This window comes from Vanessa atalanta, chromosome 8 (assembly GCF_905147765.1).
Source record: "Vanessa atalanta chromosome 8, ilVanAtal1.2, whole genome shotgun sequence".
Classification (NCBI taxonomy): Eukaryota; Metazoa; Arthropoda; class Insecta; order Lepidoptera; family Nymphalidae; genus Vanessa; species Vanessa atalanta.
Window position 1 is genome coordinate 12,026,867 of NC_061878.1, and position 16,279 is coordinate 12,043,145.

A 16,279-nucleotide genomic window follows, 5' to 3' on the forward strand; every position below is an offset into this window, starting at 1 on the left:
CTATTTACATCAATTATTGCCAATCAATCAAAATATTATTATTCAAATTGTAAAAATTCAGCACCCACCAACATCTCATCAGCTGTCATCATGATGGCAACCAGCCATACTCTGTGTGGTTGTGTTCTAGTTTGGAAGGTAAGTGAGCAAGTTCAATAACAGGCACATATTTTTAGAGATTCAACTTTTAAGATGATCCCTTTGTTAGTAGAGAAATTGACCAAGATGATATAATTCTGCACACCCTAAGGGTGTTCAGAATACCGAATACAGAATTCCGACATACTTCTTAAGAGAAGTATGTCGGAATAACATCTAAATCTTTTTTCGAGGAAAGGAAGTTTACAAGACAGATTTTTTTTCCAGCTGCTCTTGTAACTATTTAAAAATGATCTCATAGATTCGGATACACATACCAAGTCTGATAACAATTTATTATTTCAAGCAAATAGTATCCGAGTGAGTTAGGAACGACGCAATTCTAATTTATATAAAATAATCGACTATAGCATTGACTATCCCAATACACCTCGTAAATCTTCCTCCACAATGACCAATAAATCTAAATTCAATGGGTTAGGCTCTAGCGAATATTAAACTTGCAAAACTGAGCGTTATTTGTTTACTAACGATAAATGGCTGAGCAAGCTTTATAGAAACTCAGAATAATAAAAAAATAAAAAATATTTTAACTTTTTTTAATGTAATTCAATAGCATTCATTAGATAGTAAATAAATCTCATAATATCAGAAAATCACTTTCTTCGCGCGGTATTAATTTATCCCTTACAGAACAGCTTTGCTGATTTTCTGCAAAATATCTATTTATTGACTACGATTTATAAACAAATTAGTGTTAGAAGTATCATTTAAAAACGAATAACTTTTTAGAATAGTTAATTTCAACATATATTTTAATTTATTTATAAAAATCCAGTCTCAAAAATGGGTAAATTACTTTTCTACCGTCTCACACACAACCAACTACAAACACTTTATCTTGCCTGGAAATCAACTAATACTAACTCTATTCTGTATGTAAAGGTACGTTCACAATGAATTTCCTTAACAAATCGTGACATAGTTACATATCTCTTTGGTATTTGAATTTTGCAAGTCGTCTCAAACCGGTGTATTGGAAGTCATTAAGAAATTTGCATGCTCCGTTGATTAAACCGAAATCCATACATAATATTATGTTTAAATTTGATATTGCTAATGGGTAGAATTTCATACTGATCGTGACTGAACATATTACTTTAATTTATATTTAAATCAAATTATTGAAGTGTCATTGAATGATTATAGAATTATTCAATTATCATACGTTAATGAACGAGATCAGCTTCATCTTAGGCTCCCGAGTGACATAGGCTTCATAGATGTTTTGAAGAAGTCTAGTAGTGTTTACAGTCTTGTACCTCTATAAGCACGTCAAGCTGTTGGTACTGCGTTAAGACGCGTTAAGTTTTCTTCGGTTACGTCTGATGGCTGTCGACATTGGATTGTGAGAGTTAGGGAGTGCACAACGATTGAGATCAGCCATCGTTAAATAACTCAAACAAGAGAACATGGTATTTTTCATGACATAACAGGCAATAATCACATATCACACTGCATTAGTCCGTTTATATCATTGTTTTGTGATTATGACAATGGTGTTTCAAATAAATAAATGGTACTAAGTGGTCATTACCGCCCATAGAAATTTGGCATTATGAAAGCTATCAACCCCATCTTTATATCGGCCATCTTAGGAGCCAGCATGTTATAATTCTTGTGCCTGTAGTTACTCTGCGTACACATAACTATAAGTATTCCTGTTTTTACGGTAGATTTAGATTAAAGAGATGTACGTAGCGAGTAAAAATGCCGAACAACAAAATAGCAAATATATCAAGTTCGGTATCAAATTATTGGTTCCAAATCGAGCAAGCACCAGTAAAGTTACACACACCTAATTTTTGTTTATTAATTAAAAGATAATTCATTTAAGGTCGGTGAAGAAGGAAACTATCGTTATTAAACCAATATTGTATTGGAGTAGGTAAGCTTCAAACTCCTCAAGAGGATTGAACACTTTGAACGGCACGTATATATGACAGTGTCTATATAGTCTAGCCGAGATGGCCCAGTGGTTAGAACGCGTGCAACTTAACCGATGATTTCGGGTTCAAACCCAGTGTATTCCACCAACCCGCATTGGAGCAGCGTGGTGGAATATGCTCCAAAACCTTCTCCTCAAAGGGAGAGGAGGCCTTAGCCTAGCAGTGAGAAATTTACAGGCTGCTAATGTAATGTCATGTAATATAGTGTATGTAGATGTATGTCTATGTAGAGTCGTTTGTTAATGACATCGCGTCTATGGTAGCGAAGTAGATATTATGACTTTGTTGGAGAAGAAATCAAATGTCACCAGCGCAACATGTCAGCAGTAATTCACCATCTATTATTTATTTTATCATCTATCTATTTATTATCTATTTTTATTAGAAGATTGATTGTTGATGATTTTGTTAATGGCTGATTGTAATACTTTTTACTTGTTATTCCAGTAGAAGCACTTTTGAATCGCTTTTTCACAGAATTGTATTATAAAGTTTTCACCGGTTCGAAGTGTAGATTCTATCGAGAAGAATCGGCAAGAAACTGAGTAGTTACTCTTTTCCAACATTTGAAGTACAAAATTGTCAATTATATTTAGTTTATATAACATATCCTACCTTAAAGTCAACAAGCTTAAGCACCATTAATTATTAACATCTATTTTATAATCTCTTGTTGAATAATATGCCTTATTTATTATTGTTTTGAACAAACGAATCGAATTTATAAATCGGCAATGTTAAAAACTTAATACATAAGCCATGATGAGTTTTGATAAAGTCCATCTTGTGCCTTTGTATACATATAAATATAAAATTAATTCCGCGCAAATGGACTTATAAATAAAGCAAGCAATCGCATAGAAACTCGTATAATTTACTATCGAAGTAACAGTAATCTAGAGGCGAGTAGCGGACACAATGAATGCCAGTATAAAGAAATTATCATAAATAATCTATTAGCATATAAGAATGCATATAAATAAAACGGAGAGAGAAAATTAATTGGAATCGATTACGCATTTATGGTTCTCGGTATAAAATTATTTGAAAGAACTGTAAAGGTATTTGATGGATATGATCTACGTAGGTGCATCCAACAAAATTAAAAAGTATCCATTATTTTTGAGTAACATTTATACGCACTTTTGAATCGTGATTTTATATTCTATATTAAATCTACCGCCGTAATAAAATCAAGTATCTTTTAAATAAATTTAATAAAAATATTTTTTTCAAGCATTTGTACGTTGACAGCAAAATTATAAATTCAAGAAATTTTAAATTGTCGTTTTTAATTTCATTTAAAGCTATTAACTGTTCGGAATATACTATATTCAACAAGAAGAAACTTAATAGATTTATCTTTTTCATCAATTCACTAATAGAATAAATTCCAAAATCTTTACCATAGATTTATACATTATAAAAATATTATTAAATATGCATTAATATTTTTATAACAAAACTTTGAAAAAAAATTGTCTACTTTTTTTAAACAATTTACTTCAGACATCTGTTAAGCAAGTATATTATCATCTTAGACCATTAGGAATGATTGTAGCTAAACGTAAGCGTAACCTAAGTAGTTTTTTTTTATAGCATTCGTTGGCGGACGAGCATATGGGCCACCTGATGGTAAGTGGTCACCACCGCCCATAGACAAAGGCGCTGTAAGAAATATTAACCATTCCTTACATCACCAATGCGCCACCAACCTTGGGAACTAAGATGTTATGTCCCATGTGCCTGTGATCACACTGGCTCACTCACCCTTCTAACCGGAACACAACAATACAGAGTACTGTTATTTGTCGGTAGAATATCTGATGAGTGGGTAGTACCTAAACAGACGGGCTTGCACAAAGCCCTACCACCAAGTAAAAAAGGATATTAAAAATAAAAAACTCGCGTTATAAATGTTCGTTGGTTTAGATTAAATTTTGCAAGCTGAATTAGAACTGCTTCTCATTCTACGGAGCTCACAATTTCACACTTTCAGCTTCGATTAAAATACATTTTTGTGGCAAGCACAACCTAATTCTATACCCAAGATTGACTCCACATTAAGGAACTCCTCAAAAATTAACAGAATAGACAATCAATTTGGTATCTGAAAGATTGTTTCTTTTTTAAAATTAAAATTTTAAGTCTGTGAACGTGTTTCATTAATTATTCTTTGGAACGATGTTCTTTTACGCGGCTTACTGTAGAATAAACTGTCAGAAATCGTCACAGAACTCTTTCCTCTCTTTCTCATTCTTTCTACCTCTGTCTTGTATATATGGTTTTATTTGAATTAAAATTTTGTTATTTAATATTTTTTAATATTGAAATATTAATATATTTAATACATAATATAAAATGAGAGGAAATTCGTCAATCAAGGTGTCGCGCGGGACAGCTCTAGGTTTTTTTTATTATAATGATTAAATTGATATTTTACGTAAGACATACATTGTAATTAATTCTAATAGCAATTCGTATCAATAATAATAGCTGTTATCGTCTCTTATCTAATACCTTTCTATTGTATTTACGTCATTGTTGTGTTTTGTTGCACTAAGAGTGTTATGACGGTAGAATCTAATTGGGTTGTCGCTTGCTCGGACATTTTTAATTATATTATATGTTTTAATATTAATAATGCGAAAATATTGCAGTTTTTCTGTCTGAGAATAGATGAACAGCCAGACAGACAGCGGCTAACCTATTCAATCGATTTTTATGAATTCGGTATGAGGTAAGTTTGAATCCCAAGTGAAGAAATTTTTTATTGGCTAGGAGGTCATATTTTAATGTTTGACACCTAAAACCTGGCCGAGCCCTAAAACGAAACCGAAGCCGAAACCACGGGCGACAATTAGTGTGACAGTATATTATTCAAAAATTTTAATTGATTAAATCATACTCAGAAACAGTTCTTTAATTCATTTAAGGAAATCATTATATGCAAATGTCTGTTTAATAAAAACAGTTAATTTTGTTTTACATGTAAAAGTAACTGTGGATGTTCATTTAAATACTCATACATCAAAAAACTGTCAAAAAAAATTTCGATTCCAATAAAAATATAATTATAAAAAATAACACGTATTTTCTCTCGAAACTACTTCTAAAGAAAAACAGGTATTTATTGAAAACGCGGCAGTGATCGTACATTTCCCTGCGCGTGCGCACTAGAGCCTACTTACCCACTCTACCTTGCTAATTACCTGCTTTAGTAAACACTAAACGTTTTTCTAACTAACGTTCATAATGCACTTCCGGTGTTTTCGATTTAAGTATGTATGATCGTATGTTGTAATGTTACATCACTAGTTATCGTCTGGGACTTTGTCTATTCTTAATTTATTAAAGTTTTAACAGATATTCATTTCAATTAAATACATTAGTTACATAGTATTTTGTTTATATAATGAAATATATGGATTAGTTAGATTTTTATTCCTGGAAAAATTATAAATGTCACTTTGGCTTTGGCAAATGGCACTTTTGGCTGTTAATGTCACTTTACTCGGCAAAGATCTACGGGTTTTAATTAAAAAAAACGTACATTTTATTCGATAGATACTGGTTCGCGCGCAATATTCCGAATGACAATGATCAGCGGTATTTGCTTGAATTTGGGATTTTGACCTTAGGTGATAAAGTTTCAAGTGTTTTATCCTTTAGGCAATTAAACATTTGGGATTATCATTTACAATGATTAGTGCGCATGCGTCAGTCTGACTATCTAACCCATCTGGGCAGGTACCACCCACTCAAACAGTAATACTTAGTATTGTTCAGTTTTGATTTGAAGGGTGAGTGAGCGAGTATATATACAACATATACATAAAATCTCAGTTCCAATACCACGCTGGGTAATATGTATGTGTGAATTACGATGACCGACACAGACAAAAAATGCAGACTATTTGAAACCATTAAAACATTAATTTTAGTATGAATTAAAAAAAAAACAAACAAATATTCTTTTGTATTTTTATCAACGTACAGACATTATTTTATCCATATTATATGTATGTATGTTTTGATATGTAGATTATGCTAAGCTAAATTATGGACCACCTAGACTACATCCTAGATTTTAGCATCAACTTCTTAACGGGTTTTAGCACTTTCTCCGCTTTTTACTACAATTTTCATATTAACATAACCTAGAAAATAGATATGTTGATTTAACCGTAGAACCGAAACTATGCTAGAATTTGTATAAACAACAAAACGCTTACCAATACTAAAATTAAATTTCTTGATATTTATTATTGGATATTTTATCCTGGGTTTATTAAATATAAATCTCACGTTTAAAAAAAAACTTTGACTAATTAGGAAGTGCCGATGGCATCTGACTTTAGTGCGTTGATAAAAGTTTCCACTCCTAGCACAAGGTTTAAGCTTCAATTTATGGGTATATAGGATTATTAGTAATTCCTAAAACTAGGTCATTGCTACAATACATTTAAAATAAAAAAAAAAATGTATTTCAATAACATAAATTAATCGCTGGAAATTAGTAAGTACTGAGTTTCTTGTTAGTTTTTCATGGTATGACTAAGATTCGTAAGAACCTGTGGCTAAGATAAGCCTCGTGTTTGCTTCATAAAAAGGCAGTTGTAGGAACTTTACCAAATATAATAGCGCCGTTTTACCTAGCTTTTGTTATTTAATTAAACTGGTAATAAGTATGGTCCACTGGTTCTTTAAAGCATCATAAGATAGGGCGCGAAATTTCGAGAGAGATTATACCTCGGCTTAGAATGTGGACGGTAGGAGAGCACTTATGCTCGTTATACTTAGGTCGGTTTTTGCCGTCACGTCTGTTGACGGGACGTCACTAGCCGTGATCCTCGTTTCCGCCGTCGGAAACGTTGCAGGTGTGATGTGTGTTTGAAATGCTTTTCCAACGAAGGGGCGTTTGCTATGGTTGTCCTGTCGTCGTATTCTTACAGGACATACAAAGAATGCCTCAGACTATTTGGCTTGTAATATCAACAGCTTAATATGTTGCTGGACTCCCTCGAAAGACAATGTGGAGATTTGACATCACTACTTTTACGAGTTACACTTTTAGCAGTTTTCAGGTTAAAGAACTTTTATTTACTCACACATAAATACTCACGTATGTGAGTGTAATTACAGATAAGAAATATAACAAGTTCGTATGGTTGACAGCATATTGGTTTTTATAATGACATTGTACGTTGCAGAGTTGACGTGTTTCTTAGATAGATCGATGGATTAGCTCGCTAGCTATCTGTCTTGATTTTTGCTGTATCCTAAAAACTAACCAGGTTGAAAAAACTCGATTCATTTCCCAATTTTATTTATATTTAAGTAGATAATATATAGATGTCGAACTCGAAGTCTGAGGACCAACTTATTAGTAAGACCAATAAAAAGAGAGTTAATGAGTTTCTCTGTCAAAATTAATCCTGTTTTTTTTTTCGAATTCCCATGTGTTCATAGGATGGGAATAGTGTACACTAGTGTTAGCTTATATATTTGCGAGCTATAATATAAACGTGCCCCGTTTATGTGGAATTCTAAAGCGTTCGCTAACATAGGAAACTTAGAGTATTTAAAATGTCAATACTTAGGTTTATAAATTGTTACAAAGCTTACTTTTAGTCGATTTCTTCAAAACGAATTACATATTTAATTTTAAATAAATAAATATTTGACAACTTCACATACATTACTCTGATCCCAATATAAGTAGCTAAAGCACTTGTGTTATGGAAAATCAGAAGTAACGACGGTACCACGAACACCCAGACCCAAGACAACATAGAAAACTAATGAACTTATTCTACATCGACTCGGCCGGGAATCGAACCCGGGACCTCGGAGTTGCGTAACCATGAAAACCGATGTACACACTACTCGACCACGGAGGTCGTCGTATTATTCGGAGTCGGTCGGAGTATTTATTAAGATATCGACGTATTAATTATTTGAACTAGCACTTGAGTTAATTTATTTTACACAAGCATTATAAATTACAAAAAATATAAATCGGTTTAAACCTCTCATTACTATAGAAACACCATCAGAATCTAATGTAATATTAATGTACAATCTACAATCTTGCTAATAAACTTGTTTGCTTTCAAGTTTAATGTAAAAGGACGTCTCCGAGATGCAATTCCTACGTCTTGAGACATCAATAACTATTACGGCTTCATTTATGTTTAATTTTATACTATATAATCTTTTTCTAATGTGTCTCCATTTCTAGGGATATTAATTATACCAGTACGACTGAACTACGACTACAAGCCACAAATTCAAAAACTCCTCAATGATACTAAGTGTAACAAAACTTATTTTTTTTCCATTAAAATACGTTGAAGACAAATTTTCCTTAATTCCTTTCTCATAAGAATATAATGATCGATATATTAACATAATATTTTTAAACTGAATAATTATAGAAGTATACAATTTTCAAATGTTATGGATAATACTTTATTGTTAAAGACATAATCACATAGACATAAATTTACTTAGATACACACACATGCACAGATACGCCTACGTAGATTAAATAGCTATAAGAGATATTCCCTTGCATCATACAGATAAGATTTTATAAGCAGATATATTTTTTAAAGAATAAGGTATTACGAACAGATCTAATGGGCAACCTGGATGGTAAGCGATGACCTTAACCTATGTTACTTAATACAAGTCCCGGCTTTGTACGGACAGAATAAGGGCTTATATAAAAACAAAGATAGGGAGAAATAATCTTGGACTAGAAACCTTTTTGGAAGCAATCAGATGAAAAGTTTAGCAACACATAAAGATTAACATACAAACATTCATTTTTTTTTAATCTATTGAAGAACTAGCTAAATCTGCGGCTTTACCCGCGCAAAATTTATACCACTTTACTTGTAATACAAAGTCATAAAGTCTTCTTTCCCGGGACTCAAACTATCTCCATAACAAATTTCATCGAAATCGATTCAGCGTTTTGTGCTCGAAGAGGTAGCAGACAGAGTTACACGTATTTGTCATTAGTATAGACAACTTAAAGCTGATTATTTTATTGTTTTCTATTGACTTATTTTTTTTTATAAATACCCATTTATTATATTAAAAAAAAAGCTTAACACTCTAATCCTCGGATCTCCAGTTTTAATTAAACGCCACTCTGCTTCCAAATAGATATCCCACTTTAAGATTTGTATACCACTCCCTTATATTTCCAGCACATAAACATTAATATTCATCATAATAAATAACAAAATATGAAGTTTTTCTTCGACTTTCTCTTCGAACGGAACGAAACGGCAGACACTATAAATATAAACGTGCAATAATGCAACCGGAAGCGTATATATGATATTAAAACATTTATATTCATAGTTTATACTAAAAACATCAACTTTAAGATGAAATACTCGACACTAACAATTAAACAGTTCCGCAATTGTATCGGCGTTGGAAACGAAAGCGATCTTGATTGTGAGAGATGTAATTTGTTTATTTATTTGGGAAATAAATAATTAATATAAGAAAAACATAAATCAATCAAGTTCCCACTTAAAATTAATACAAAAAAATTACAACTTACATTAAAAACAAAAACAGAAAGTATAAAAAGCAAGAAAAACAGTCAAAGTTTAATTATATGACGTAAACTAATTTTAAATTCACTAATATTTGAGTTAAATATATCTAATTCTTTACAATGTATGTTATAATTTTTACATGCACGTAACAAGGACATATTCTTTTAATAGTCAAACTTGGGGGGTACAAAAATAAAGATTGCTTTCTCGCGTTAAGGCGAGGACATTTAAAATTTATGTAATGGTATGGACTTAGTTCAGTATTATATAAAAATAATAATTACATATAGTAGGAAGAAAATAGACAGAAGGCAGAGAAAATTTGCCACAATTATATGGTAAGTGACCTATTTAAATTAGTATCAAAAGTGCCTTCGATTTAACTGATGCGCGATATAAATCGACTCGTGCGAAAGCGTTTCGTTATATCCAATATTTCGACCCGCTATTTTCGATCTAACAAATCAACTGGTAAACGGCAATTAGTTTCGGCCAATGAGAAACGGCACATGCTATATTGGATTACATCAGACGTGTCATCAAACCCGTTACAAATAATATAATATGTTTAGATCTATCCAATCACGAAGCCACGCCATTCCAAATTCAAATTAGCTGCGTTCATTAGTATTGCGTGAAGCGCGTGCTGTTTTTATGAAATTGGTGGTAAACAAGCTGGAAGCTCACCTGATGGAAAGTGACTACCACCGCCCATAGACATCTGCAAGACCAGCTGCAAGTGCGTTGTCAGCCTTTCCGTTCAATTTATAATCTTGGACCTAAAGACTTCCTTCCGGGTTGTTTTCAACAAAGAAGGAATACTTACAGTTGCGTAACAATATATTTACAACAATGTTATGTATATTCACAATAACATCGACCACTTTGATAGAAATAGTTGATTTGTGAGTTACGTGTGTTACCAATGAATTACAGTTGGCTAAATCATTATGAAGATAATTAATACTAAAAAAAAAATGATCAGCCTCAAATTAAAAACGTTAACAAATAATCCGATCAAATCAAAGTGGAGAATACTCCGTCTAAATAGACACGACAATAACTACCGCGTTTTGCTAGTAAATATATAAAAACAATGCTTTTTTTCGTTTGCATTCAATTTTTTCGTCTCGCTCGTTCGATTGAATAGAGACCTTTTACTTTTCAATTGTCTTCGGTATTTGGTCAAATATTTTTTTCATAATACTATCAACAATGGGTGGCGCAATAGACGCATTGTATAGTTTGCAAGTTTTTACTTTAAAATTAAAACATGCATTGCAACGCCGGGCCTCGCTAGTCTAGAATTAACTTTAATATTTTAATTCATCACCCTCCTGCCCTTATCCCAATTTTATTTGAGGTCGGCGCAGTATATCTTTTTCTTCGATACTTCTTTGTCTGACATCATCTCACAAGTAACATTCATTCTAGACATAACGTCTATCACATAATCCATCCATCGTTCTGTGGTCGTCCCCTACCTATTTCTCCATCCACAACCATGCTCAAGACCATCCTCAGAATATGGTCCTCATTCCTCCGCATAACATGTCCATACCATGACAGCCGTTTTCCACATAACTTTTCAGTTACCTGTGGTACTTTCAAATTTACTCTTATGTACTCATTCCTTACTCTATCCATTTGCGTAACACCACACATTCCTCTCAACATTCTCATCTCCGCCAATTGTCTTTCAGTGCCGACTCAAAGACAATTAATAATGCTATTAATTAATTATTAAAAAAATACATTTATCTCCAGGCCTAGCAAAGCGAGCGTTACTTCTTGATATTTAATACGGATCCATAGCTCAACGATGTACAATCTTCCGTGATCTGACTTAGAAAAAGTGGCAAGTTCGATTTCGACTTTTCGGGTCAATTAAATCGTAATTGTAATCTCTTAAATCTTATTTAGAATATAAATTAAATTATAGGTCATTGAAATTGTTATATAGACAATAATAGCCTCATTCCTGGATATTTCTTTTAAGTTTTGGATCTTATTATAAGCTGAAAAATGTGTAGCAGACTTGCATCCGGCACATCAACTCATCTTACGGTATTTTTCATGACAAGCAAGAGATCAATTATAGACACAATATAAGCACCTAAAAACTTTATTAGTAACATCTAACTGCCTGCTATCACGCCCACGGTCTAACCATTAGGCAATTCCGACTTCTTGACAGGTTTATTATAAAACCAGCGACCCGCCCCGGCTTCATACGGGTGCAATGCTGATACTAAATATACTATAGAATGTCTTACAACGTTCACAGCTTTTTTTGTCTTTAGACAATATAAGCCGCTACGTTGCTGCATTTTAAATCTGTAATATCTTCGAAAATATTAATTTAAAATACATGCTTAAAATCGGTTTGGAAATAAGCCATTATTTCTCGTAAAAAAAAGTAAAGGATAAAAATGGTTATTGTGGGTTGTCCCTAAGAGATGGATCAGACTTTTTTTTTTTTTTTTTTAAGTTTTACAATACTGTAGTACATTATTTTGATCTATCTCGTAGGGTTCAGCCAGCGTTTGCAGTTTAGGCGTAAAAAAGAAAGGAAGAAAATAAGAAATAATAACAATAGGAAACCTCTAAAATAATCAGTGTATCTCTACTACATTGTGCATGTATTATGCATATAAACCTTGCTCATGAATCAATCTATCTATTGAGAAAAACCGCATCAAAATCAAACATATTTAATTTTATTAGATACGACATTTTAAAGATCAAAGCATACACAGGGACAGATAGCGGTATTTTTAACTCTGACTCTGACACGGAGACGGAGACGAGGTTAGCTGCGAAGAACAAGCCTGCCATTCGCGGCAAAACCGCGAAAGGACGTGGTAGTGGTCTTGCTCGGGCTAAGGCTGAGCTGAAAGCCAAGGCCAACGAAGCCAGAGAGGAAGCCTTCGAGCGATCGCTGCGTAGTCGAGCGTTTCGAAAGGACGCTCCTCAGGTTGTTTTGGACTCCGAGGAATCCTCTTCCTCAGATGTACACACCTAGGATCCCACGAAGTTGGGTGCGGAGGAACTTCGAGCACAAGCTGGCCGAAGCGCAGCTCTCATTGTGGAGGTGGCCCAAAAGTCCTCTAACTTAAAAGGAGGCTTTGCAAAGAGGCTGAGGGAGTCGGCGGCTGCACTGCAGGGCATTGTAGACGCCTTAGCATCTCGGACAGAAGCCGAGGAGACGCGAAAGCTCCGCGTTGATAATGGCCGCCTGCGCAAAGAGGTGGACAGCCTCAAGGCCGAGGTGAAAGCTCACCGCCGCGAGTTCGCGGAGATGCGGACCAAGGTGGCAGGGGCAAATGAGGCATCTGGCTCTGCACAGGATGCTCAGATGGAGAAATTTAAGGCCTCCATAATTTCTTCGCTCGGCGTTATGTTTAACGCCCGATTTGCAGTACTAGAGGAACGCTTGCCACCCGCAAAGATACAACGCCCTCCGTTAGCTGCGGATAAGAGGCGGGAGTCGGCGCAGCAAATTGCTGCGCCCTACGCGCAGGCAGTCCACCCGGCTCCACTGCCGAAAGTTACACCCGTGCCAAAGCGGGCGCCACGTGCTGCTCCGACAGCACCTATCGCTGGTCCTTCAAGCGACCAGACTACGTCGGAGACGATTCCACCACAGGTAGTCCAGGAGATTTCCTGGTCTACTGTGGTTAAAAAGGGAAAGAAGGGAAAGCAGGTTTCTCCCCCGGCTGTTACAACCGCCACGGTTGCGCCTACGATGCCTAAGGTACGTCATGCGGCCAAGTCCAAGCTGGCCGCTCCTCGTACAGCTGCAGTGGTTTTAACGCTGCAGCCGGAAGCGGAGCAGAAAGGCATCACGTATGCCCAGGTCTTGGAGCGCGCTGAGCAGAACGTGAAACTCGAAGACCTTGGGATCAATGGCGGGCTCAAAGTTCGACGCGCAGCGACGGGGGCTAGAGTGCTGGAGCTGCCGAGAGCACAGACAGAACAGGCGGACAAATTAGCCGACAAGCTCCGCACTTTGTTGGATGGGGTGGCCAACGTTGTTCGCCCCATAAGAAAGGTGGACATTAAGGTGACGGGGTTAGACGACTCCGTCACTAAAGAAAAAATTATTGCCGCAGTCGCTCGCGAGGGGAGTTGCCCCGCTGAAATGTTAAGGTGTGGAGATATTTCACGCGGGCCCGGTTATATGGGTATGGTCTTTGTGTCGTGTCCGATAGCTGTGGCGAAGAAGCTGTCTGAAGCCGGTCGTCTCTTGGTTGGGTGGAGCTCGGCCAGGGTGTACGTGCTGGAACAGCGCCCTCTGCACTGCTATAAGTGCATGGGCCTTGGTCATACAAAGGCGCTCTGCCCATTCAGTGCGGAACGAGGAGGCCTTTGCTACCGGTGCGGCGTTGATGGCCACAAATCGGCTGCATGTACCGGGAAGCTGCGGTGCGCAGTGTGCTCAGACGCCGGCAAGCTCTCCGGGCACGTGATGGGGTCGAGGGAGTGTAACCCCCCCATCACGAAAGGTAAGGTGGTCCGAGATAACCAGACCACCGCCAACGTGGGACGGCGCCAGGCCGAGGAGGAAGCTGCAATGTCAGTATGAGCGTAGACTTCAGCTTCCTTCAGACGAATCTCAACCACTGCGCCGGGGCTCAGGACCTACTGCTGCAGTCCATGGTGGAGTGGGGGATCAACCTGGCTGTGGCCTGCGAGCCCTATTACGTTCCGCCTTTAACTCATTGGTTAGGGGACGTGGACGACACCGTGGCGGTCCTCACGAGAAGCGGAATAGGTCCACCCCTTTCACTCATTGAGAGGGGCTCAGGCTACGTAGTGGTGGGGTGGGGGGAGTACGTGGTAATCGGAACATACTTCTCCCCGAACCGAAGTTTGGCTGAGTTCGAGATCTATCTCGGTTCGGTCAGAGCTGCGGTGGCCAGGCAGTCGTCGAAACAGACAATACTTCTCGGCGACCTAAACGCAAAATCGCGTGCCTGGGGCAACCCTGCCACGAATCCGCGAGGGAGGGCCGTACAAGTGTGGGCCCTACTCTCCAATCTGTCCCTCCTCAACAAGGGGCAGGTTCACACCTGCGTGCGCCAACAGGGGGGTTCTGTGGTGGACGTATCGTTCGCTACCCCTGTAGTGGCTCGCAGAGTGCAGAACTGGAGAGTAGAGGAGGAGGTGGAGACTCTATCGGATCACCGCTACATCCGATTTGAGATCTCCACCTCTCGCAGGCCGGCGGAACCCCAGAGGGTGCCGACCACGCTGCCGAGGTGGTCTCTCGGCCAGGTCGATCGAGAGCTGGTCAAGGAGGCTGCCATCGTGCAGCGGTGGGTTTCCGCAGGGAGAAGGGAGGGCGCCAACGCGGAGGAGCTGGCGGGTCGCATGAGCAGTTCCCTCAAGGAGGTCTGCGATGCGGCCATGCCTCGGACCCGGCGCAAGGTTCCGCGCCGGCATGTCTACTGGTGGTCGCTCGAAATCGCTGACCTTCGGGCGACGTGTTGCCGGGCGCGGAGGGCCTACGTCCGCTGTCGAAGACACAACGGCATCGACGCGGAACTGGAGGGACAGTTGCTGGCCGCTTATCGTCAACTGAAAAAAGATCTGCAGTTGGCAATAAGTAAGGCCAAGGAGAGGGCCAGGGAGGAGCTTCTGGCGGGCCTCAACCGAGACCCGTGGGGGCGCCCGTACCGTGGTGTGCGTGGAAAGTTCCGCAACCAAAGCGCCCCCGTCACGGAGACGCTGCCGCCGGGTTTTCTTCTGCGCCTAGTTGGGGAACTCTTCCCCCATCCAGGCGAGCACGTCCCTCCACAGATGGCCCCTCGCTCCGTGATAGAAGACGCAGTGGCTCCACCACTGATCACGGAGCGGGAGATGGAGATGGCCCTCGGCCGCTTGAAAACCAAGAACACGGTGCCGGGTCCAGATGGGGTTCCAGGGCGTGTTTTGTGCGACGCTCTGGAATACCTAGGTGCAAGGCTTCGGGAGTTGTTCGACGAATGTCTTTGCAGTGGGCAGTTTCCGAAGCCTTGGAAGGAGGGGAAGTTGGTGCTATTGCCGAAGGAAGGTCGGCCGATGAATTCCCCTTCGGCGTACAGGCCAATAGTGCTGCTGAACGAGACGGCCAAACTTTTCGAAAAGGTCCTCGCAGCCCGTCTTGTTCAGCACCTTGAGGAGGTCGGTCCGGGTCTTTCAGAGGCCCAGTATGGGTTCAGGGCAGGCCGATCAACAGTCGACGCCCTGGACGCCCTGAAGACTCGGACGACAGAAGCGGTGGCCCGGGGGCAAGTCGTCCTGGCGGTGTCACTCGATGTGACGAACGCCTTTAACAGTCTTCCATTCGAGACGATCAGGGAGGCACTTCTATACCACGGGGTGCCGACCTATCTGAGGAGACTGTTGGAAGCGTACCTCCAGGACCGGGAGGTCCTTTGGGTGGGGGTCAATGGGGAGCTAGTCCGGCATCGGGTAGGCTGCGGCGTTCCACAGGGGTCGGTTCTCGGCCCAATCCTGTGGAACGTTAGTTTCGATTGGCTCTTGAGAGCTCCCGTCCTTCCCGGGATGGGGGTGCTCTGTTACGCGGACGACACCCTC

The 16,279-nt window shown here is 38.7% G+C and overlaps 2 protein-coding genes across 2 annotated transcripts in view; one reads left to right on the plus strand and one right to left on the minus strand.

Annotated features, from left to right (window-relative positions):
• LOC125065693 overlaps window positions 1–16,279 on the minus strand; it is a 149,381-nt gene that overhangs the window by 110,560 nt on the left and 22,542 nt on the right. The window lies entirely within an intron of this gene.
• On the plus strand, window positions 12,127–14,282 carry LOC125065944. The gene is made up of 3 exons (XM_047673804.1): window positions 12,127–12,135; window positions 12,438–12,671; window positions 12,720–14,282. Exons 1-3 carry the CDS (start codon window positions 12,127–12,129, stop codon window positions 14,280–14,282), a joined length of 1,806 nt encoding a protein of 601 aa, XP_047529760.1.

What these genes read in the sequence shown, in the direction of transcription:
- LOC125065944 (XM_047673804.1), top strand. An exon ending in TTCGAAAGGACGCTCCTCAG is followed by an intron (nt 12,672 to 12,719) that starts GTTGTTTTGGAC and finishes GTACACACCTAG; the next exon opens with GATCCCACGAAGTTGGGTGC.